This window comes from Cynoglossus semilaevis, chromosome 6 (assembly GCF_000523025.1).
Source record: "Cynoglossus semilaevis isolate Cse_v1.0 chromosome 6, Cse_v1.0, whole genome shotgun sequence".
Taxonomy (NCBI): domain Eukaryota; kingdom Metazoa; phylum Chordata; class Actinopteri; order Pleuronectiformes; family Cynoglossidae; genus Cynoglossus; species Cynoglossus semilaevis.
The window spans coordinates 10407127-10415929 of NC_024312.1; the positions used below are offsets into that span (position 1 = coordinate 10407127).

At 36.7% G+C, this 8803-nt stretch overlaps 1 protein-coding gene across 1 annotated transcript in view; it reads right to left on the bottom strand.

Moving 5' to 3' along the window:
- LOC103380101 (voltage-dependent calcium channel subunit alpha-2/delta-1) overlaps positions 1–8803 on the bottom strand; it is a 45898-nt gene that overhangs the window by 23966 nt on the left and 13129 nt on the right. The window contains exons 8-17 of the mRNA XM_025056441.1: positions 7890–7940; positions 7648–7747; positions 6269–6427; positions 5107–5211; positions 4461–4539; positions 3865–3914; positions 2656–2745; positions 1700–1774; positions 1525–1605; positions 322–396 (exon numbers count right to left, since the gene is read on the bottom strand). Coding sequence (XP_024912209.1) covers positions 322–396; positions 1525–1605; positions 1700–1774; positions 2656–2745; positions 3865–3914; positions 4461–4539; positions 5107–5211; positions 6269–6427; positions 7648–7747; positions 7890–7940 — 865 coding nt within the window. The remainder of the gene's footprint in view (positions 1–321; positions 397–1524; positions 1606–1699; positions 1775–2655; positions 2746–3864; positions 3915–4460; positions 4540–5106; positions 5212–6268; positions 6428–7647; positions 7748–7889; positions 7941–8803) is intronic.

An 8803-nucleotide genomic window follows, 5' to 3' on the forward strand; every position in this document is an offset into this window, starting at 1 on the left:
AAAAAGGGACAAAGCCGAAAGAAAAAAAAGAAGACCCCCCCACCTCCCCTAGAAAATAGTTTATGTTCTAATTTAAAGCTTTTGAGAATCAAGAATGTTTATATTTTGCTGGATGAAGAGCTTTCATCGATAATTCAGGTTGTGTAGACAGATGAAGAAAGTTTCAAAAGAGCCTGCAACATCTGCTAGGCTCAGTAATATGATGTACGATCTGTACTACTATTTGTATACTCGTGTTGCGTGGCCCGAGGTTGATATAATCACTCAAAATGTGTAACTACTATATGCAAAGTGATGCATGGTGCCATACACTGTACTTACCTTGGGTTGAAGGTTAGGGTGCAGCAGGACATATCCATTAGGATCAATGGCAAAGTAATAACCATTTGGACCAATCTTATAAAAAAATAAACAAAAAACAGTGTTAACATACAGTATAAACTACGAGACACCACGTTCTAATGAATGACCACAGTAATGACAAGCAATGTAGTTTCATTATTAGCAAGAAAAAATTTGAATAGTAGTACAGTGGAATCTCAGTGGAAGACAGTACAGTGGAAGTTGTCGAATAAATCGGTTGACGAACAAAACTATGAACTTCAAATTGTCCTGGTTGTTGTATCATAACTCAGTTGCCGAACAAGCCAACAGTACAACACAAGCAGCAAGCGTGAGTGTGTGGCGTAATTCTGCCCTCGAGATATACACATTTATTATTATAAATATTATTATTATATATATTTTATTTTATATATCACCATGGGCAAGGTGGAAAGGAACGTAGTGAGAACAACAATAGAAGTGAAGAAAGATTTTATGAAATCATGAGAACGGTGCTCATGTTTTAGATCTGGCTTTACAGCATGGCTTAGCAAAGTTGTCGATTTGTACCATCCTTAAGAACAAAGAAGCAATAAAAGAAGCTGAGGCTGCCAGAGGAGTGACTGTGATCACCAACCAGAGATCTCAGACATTACAAGAAGTGGAAAAGTTGCTACTGATTTGGATTGATGAAAAGCAGTTGACCAGCAACAGTATTTCGGAGACCATCATTTTTGAGAAAGCGAAGGATGAATGTAATTGCCTTTCCTATTTATAGCTTTATTCTTTATTCAGTTGTGTTTATCTTTTTTTGTTATTGAGACATTAAGATGGTGCCAATGCTCACGGCAACAGCCTTCTGGTCCTACTTTCTCTACTTTTTCTTTGCTCCTTTCACGAAGCATTATCACTAAATGTATCCTATGGATACCTGCAATCCTAAACCGGCAACCGCAGCCAGTTCTCTTGTTTATTCAAGGGCCGAGCTGCTGGCTCAGAGGACAAGTGAGAACGAAATGTATGCATAAATCTAACGTGCAGTTAGCATATCCTAAATTTTATGAGTGACAAAATTCTCATTTTACCTGATAGCAAGTAGTTTAACCTCTTAATAATTTGTTGTATATTTATGCAGAACACTTTCAAATCCATGTCTCAAGGCACTTTCTGTTTTAGCTCTATATGTAACCACAAACTTACTGTAAACCGTGGTGTGAGTTTCTTGATATCACCCAAAGACACGTCAATTCCCATCACCCCAAGAATCAGCTGGTTTTGATGCTGAAAAAAACAAAACAAAAAAAAAAACAACTTTAAATGATCACTTCTGGTTGCCTTCTCCACTGCCAATATAAGCATTTTTTTTGGACTGCACCTCGCCATTCCTGTCATCTATAGTCTTGGTTCTGTTGAAGACTGGTAGTGTTCCTGTTATGACCAGACCCAGTTCCTGCAGGTGGAACAAACTAGCATGTGGCAATGAAGCAAATACAATATTCAACAAAAATTTACAGAAACTATACATTTAAATGATACCTTCATAAAACTATGTTTCTTTTATGTGCACATCCAGTTATTTGTTTCCACAAATGGTTAAGGTTGATTGTACTGTATTAGGTTGAAAAAAAGTTCAACTTACATGAACATGCCTAGGAATGACCAGAAACATAATGTTTTGCGTTTAGCTAATAAAATCTAAAAGCATAAACATGTTAGCCTTTCTTCATAGACTGTAGGAATGAGCCATTTGCCAAACTATATTTGAAGTACTGTGTAAGACAAAAGCAAAAAGTATCGTATTTTTTGGACTCTAAGTCCCTCCAGAGTATAGGTCACACCAGTCAGATAGAGTGCCCTCTAGCTGCGGTCAATGTGAAAATAACGTACGAATACGCTTTCAGTGGTACAGGAGTAACAGATACTGGTACACAAGACTAGAGTGTTCTTTGTGAAATTATATATTTTAATATATAAGTCGCACCTGAGTATTCGTAAGTTGCAAACCCGGCTAAAGGATGAAAAAAGTGCGACTTATAGTCAGGAAATGTGAAAATTATATTTTAAATCTCGTGTACAGCACTGAACATGGCTGTTTTAATAGTGTCCCTTCGAGAAAACACCATCAGCCACAATCAGTATTTGCTGTGCTCAATAATTTACAGCTTGATGTTTTATCATTTGGAATAACTGTCCCACAGTCCTCTTTGGTGTTAGGAGTTGAGAAGAAAACATATATACATGCTTGAAAAAAAGCTCTACATAAACAGTGGTAAGAAAGTACTGCAAGAGAAAGAGAAAGAATATGGGAGTTGACACAGAAACACGTCATACCAAGGCATCTAGGTACACATTGGTCCACTGGACTTGTTTGGCCTGCTTGTCTGCCAGAACCATAGGTCTCCCCAAGACATCGAGGTATTCCTAAAAAGTAAAATATTATGACCAATGTACACAAAGAAAAGTTCTTCAAATTTTGTGATTTTAGTGTGTAATCGGTTGTGATCAGAATTTCGTCGAACTGTTTTTCTCTTTTTCTCAATTAGCTTTTGCTTTTAAAACATCCATTCCATTTGAAAGAATCATACATCCAAATTATTTTGTGATGTTTATGATGATGAACTTCACAGTCTTGCCTGATACAACAGTTCTTATAATTGCTTACAAAAGATTGCATCACAACCTGTGACTTCTGCAAAAGTTTAAAAAGGGTTCGGCACCAGTATTTTTCTCTCTATTCGGGATTCTCTCTGCCCGGTTTCCCTGATGTAAATAGATACCCATTAGTGCCAGAAGAAGAAGAACCAACATCCACCATTGCCTACAGGGATTAGAGCAATAGATGTGTCTTCCTTCTCAATCTCGATCTATCAAAATTAATTAATAATCAAAACCATGTTCAATTGATGTTGTATGTAAACTATAGAATGTCTTCGAAAATCCAAAAAAAAGTAAATTTTTGTTTTAGGTTTTTACTTTAAGGTCACTTCTCAGAACAAAACATAACAACACTTTATTCACAGTACTGGTTAATGCACCTGGAAAAAAAAATATAATAATAAAGTCAACCCTGTTGAAAAGAGAAAAATGAATACAGTTACTTTCAGTATATTCTGGATAAGACACAAAACAAAAGAAAATGGGTTTAATTCAACAACACATCTTCCACCCATTTTTGAACTGGATTCATATTAATATCACAAGTACAGTGGATTTATAAAAAAACCAAAAAAAAACAAAACAAAAAACAGGCAACATCTTAAGGACTGGTACTCCTTCTCAGATAGTAACTTGGTTGTTAGAAGAGTAAAACGAGTGTTAATACTGCATAAATAATTGTATAATTCTGTTGGTTAACTCTGGGGTTGTTTTTGTGTTTAACTGAATGTCAGGAGACTGGTGTAACTATAGCATGCTTGTTAGCGTTTGAATTATACTTTTGTCTATGTTGAGCTTTTTTTTGTTCTATGCAAAAGGAATTCTTAAAAATAATAACTTTATATAATTACACCGACAGTGACTAAAATAAAGTGTAAACCTTACCTGCGTGTTTATTCTGATAGCACCAATGGACGGGATCTCATAGAAGTAACCTGTAATAATTTCAGAATCTACAGTTAGTTATTTATCCCTTTCATGCATGACGGTCACTACAGTGGGCAGCTATTAAAATGTCATTTTCTATGATAAGAATAGGTTTTGATGGCAGTGTTGCATATAAGCCTCTACAGTGGATGCCTGAGAATCACCCAACACTGCCATACAGTGGTCAGCCTTTGCAACTGCAGAATAAAAGAAAATTTGGTGTATAAAAACAGAACCAAATCAGTTCTTATTTTTATGTCTAAAAAGACATAAAAACACTTAGTAACATTTTTTTAACTCAGTATATCACGGGTCATGCATCAAAGGGATAAGGAAAGTGTACAAATGTCAGTGATTAACAGGGAACAGAATCTAAAGTTGGAGTTAGATTTACAGCAGCATGAATTGGATGGGTTATTTCATAGGTATATACGTATGTATCTGCAATCATTGTAATAACATAACATAAAACAAGTATGGAAAAAGAAAATTAACAAATCATAAAATATCAAAAGTACCAGGAGGCAAGGATGTTTATTTTAACACCTGAATACCTTTGTTGGAGCAGGCCATCCACTGAACAGGTCCTTTATCATAGTTGTGTTGTCCCACAGAAAAGGTGAAGATCCTCACCTAAAGCACACATTTAAACAGTATTGCAATCTAAACAAAACGTTTTTTCATTTGCGTTTATTTATTGCGTAACATTACTAGTAAACTGTATTCTAAAGTGTGTATAAACAAATTTAATCTCTGGATCTATAATGGAGAAAATGAAGACACTGCACATATTTTCTTCAGGAGAAAAGGGTTTACTACCACAGTCTAGATAATGCAAGGTAAAAAAATGAGGTAGGGATTATCTAGAAATATAGCTGTTGATTCCAAAGTTTTCCAAAAATAAATTGGAATTTTAAGATAGTGTCTGACATGATTATATTCTTTAGGCAGGTAGTTTACGATGTGTTGTTGAACATCGTTAGTGAGCGTTCACTAAAAGTCAATAAGAGGATGAATTGGCAGCTTAAGTTAACCTATGTTAAGGTGGAATGCAGAGAAATAACAATTCAGGTTTAATGTCTTGCAGAGGGTTCAGTGTGGAGTTGAGTCAAGCTCTGCAGAGAAATAAGAAGTTACCGGAAAAGTAGTGGAAAGTACGGGAGGCAGAAAGGAAAAGTAACAACTGAGGTCAATGATTACCTTTTTGTCCGCATTGTATCTCTCCAATATGGCCCGAGCTCTTTCCTCTCCTCCATCAGTAAACAGCATGATTATTTTATTGCAGTTGGCTCTACTAACATTCATCTAATTACAAAAGAAATAAAAGATTTAGAGATTGTTGTTTTATCTATTATCACATGTAACTTACACACAATCCTACTTTTCGGTCAGTGAAAGAATGTTCTTACATTACAATGTGACTTTCTGGTCAAGGAATACTTGCACAGCATTCATTACTTTAAAACCTATTGTTTTATTTAATGGCGTGTCTGAATTTTACAGTAAGACTAAATAACTGTGTTAAATACACAACAGTGTCATTTTTAATTTTCTGACATTTATGTGTATCATTTTACCAAATTAACTGACCGATCCAGCAGATGGCAGTGAAATACACCTATACTAGCCCTCTGGTATATGTAGTGATATAAGCCCCTGAAGTCCTCTTGGATAAGAAGTAATGTAGGCCTCTAGAGTACTACACTATAAGTTGTGATGTAGGCCTTTAAAACTCATCTGCTATAGTAATGTGGGCCTCTAAAGTCCTCTGGTATAAGTTGCGATGTAGGCCTCTAAAGTCCTCTGGTATAAGTTGTGATGTAGGCCTCTAAAATCCTCTGGTATATGTTGTGATGTAGGCCTCTTAAGTCCTCTGGTATAAGTTGTGATGTAGGCCTCTAAAGTCCTCTGGTATAAGTTGTGATGTAGGCCTCTAAAATCCTCTGGTATATGTTGTGATGTAGGCCTCTTAAGTCCTCTGGTATAAGTTGTGATGTAGGCCTCTAAAGTCCTCAGTTGTGATGTAGATAAGTTGTGATGTAGGCCTCTAAAGTCCTCTGGTATAAGTTGTGATGTAGGCCTCTAAAGTCCTCTGGTATAAGTTGTGATGTAGGCCTCTAAAGTCCTCTGGTATAAGTTGTGATGTAGGCCTCTAAAGTCCTCTGGTATAAGTTGTGATGTAGGCCTCTAAAGTCCTCTGGTATAAGTTGTGATGTAGGCCTCTAAAGTCCTCTGGTATAAGTTGTGATGTAGGCCTCTAAAGTCCTTTGGTATATGTAGTGATATTAGCCCCTGAAGTCTAAAGTATAAATTGTGATGTGAGCCTCTAAGGCATCAGTTTAAAATATGTATAAAATCTCACCATTGAGAGTTGTTCAAAAGCAAACTCAAAGCCTTTGGTGTAGTTTGTTATTCCTTTAGCCGTGATGTTCTGTACAGCATCCTTCAGCACCTTTTTGTTCCTCACATTAGCTTGTACCAGATGATCAAAACATGCTGTTTTCTTCACCCTGGTGTTAAACTGCAAGCAGAATCAAGTAAAGTCTTGAAAAACCATATGCAGGTACAGTTCCATTATAATAGTCAGCAAATGTAGGTGAGATACCTATGGTTTGTTTATTACTGAAATTAGTTCCCCTTAGTGCCTAAAAGAAAACCAATCAATTTTCTCTCACTGCCCCCCTCCCCAGACCCTTATTTTGGGGTCAGATAAAAGACGTCACTTTAAAAAAAAAAAAAAAAGGACAGCAAAATAAAAACAATGAAACGCACGCTCATCCTGGACACACGATACAAGGACAGGCGAGGCCCCCTTTTTTATTACTGCTCCAATTATTAATGTTTTCTAACTAAAAAAAGTCATATCCGGCTGAACTACATGTTGATTGACTGTCAAGTCAATCGGATCGGAAGTGAAAACATTTGGATGGAGCTTTTCTAATGTCCGTAATTTCTAAACTGACAGCCACTAGAGGGCACTGGTGCGACTCATACTCCGGCGCAACTTATATGTGTTTTTTTTTTTTTTTTGACCAGTGCAACTTATACTCAGTGTTTGTCTTCTCCTAATGTGCCAGTCTTAACAACTATATGGTCTACCAAAATTTGGGAATGACTCTTAAATTGAGCCAACATGTCCATCATAATGGGTCTCTAGGCCCAGGAAATAATACCGGTCCTAAAATTAATCTGAAACTTTTTTTTTTTGTATTTAAAATCACTCTTAACTAAACAAATATTTATAATTACTGCAGCATAGTCCTACAAATTAATTTTCTGAGTATTCTCTGTAAGCCTTGATGCCTGGAAATTGGAAAGGTGCGCAGGGTGAAGGACAAAGCTTTGTGTACACACTGTGTAAAGTAAATAAAAGTGTGTAAAAATGAATTTAGCAAGTAGAAGCATTACAAAGGGGGATATGTGCTTAAATACAGATTGGAAGAGGACTACATTAGGTCATAAAAATGATTAGTAAATTATTAATATTATTAGTATTTTTATTAAGCTCATTAATATCTGAATGTACTGCACATCTGTGCTGAGCAACGGACAGATTAACATGGTCAAACACTATCCACGGAACAGCATCCCTTCCTTTAATAGTACCTGTACCTGCAAAATTGAGAGGCGAGTTGGGAAAATGCCGCATTCTAATCTTGTCTTTTTTTTTTTTTTGCATCATGTACCCTCTAACATAAGCAGCACAATTGCTGGAAAAAGAGTGATCTTGTTCATACTCACGTAAACTACATTGACAAAGTCATCATCGGACAAAGTGTCAAGCATCTCAGTGACAGAGGTTCTGATAAGTTTAAGAGTTAGGCCAGACACACTTCCACTCCTGTCAAGAAACACACAACAAGTTCCTTGTCTTGTAATACAGTAGGCCCAGTAGACAAAACTAATACATACACAGATGTTTGTATGTGGTAGAGCAACCAATCAAACGTTAAGGATCAGTTAAGATTAATAAAGGGACTCACGCATCAACGAGGATCAGCATATCTTTGGGGGAAGCAGCTCCTTGGATGTACCTACATCAACGACAATCATTAGAGAGCAAGCAATTATTTTTTTTTTTTTACTTTTACACACATACATACACACAAACTGTATATATAATGCTATAATGCTGCTTCTCTTCTTCCTTTTTTTTTTTTTTTTTACGGACCACGCTTTACTCGCAACGTGGAAGACAGAATGAACAATCCAGTACAGAACAACACATTTGCCGCAAGTCGACAAGGAACCTGTGAACAAATCAATATTTTATTTATATATTTTATATATATTCAGACTTTCTGTATGAATATATTCAGACTTTCTGTATATATTCAAGGATTCATTTCCTGAACGGCATGCCATATATATTTTCTTTTCGTTTCAGCTTTGCCCCTTTTTTCAGGGGTTGCCACAGTGAATCAACGTTTTCCATATTGCCCTGTTCTCTGCATCTTCTACTCTTGACTCCAACTATCTGCAAGTCCTCCCTCACTGCATCCATATATCTCCTCTTTGGCCTTCCTCTTTGTCTCCTACCTGGTAGCTCCATCTCTAGCATTCTTCTACCAATGTATCCACTGTCCCTCCTCTGCACATGTCCAAACCATCTCAATCTGGCTTCTCTAGCTTTTTCTCAGACCTTCCTGTCTGTGTTGTCCCTCTAATGACCTCATTCCTGATCCTGTCCATTCTTGTCACTCCTAAAGAGAATCTTAGCATCTTTAACTCTGCCACTTCCAGCTCTGCTTCCTGTCTTCCTGTCTGCTAGTGTCTCTAAACCATACATCATGGCTGGTCTCACAACCGTCCTGTAAACCTTTCTCTTCACCTTAGCTGACACTCTTCTATCACAGATCACTTCTGATGCTTTTCTCCAGCTGTTCCATCCTGCCTG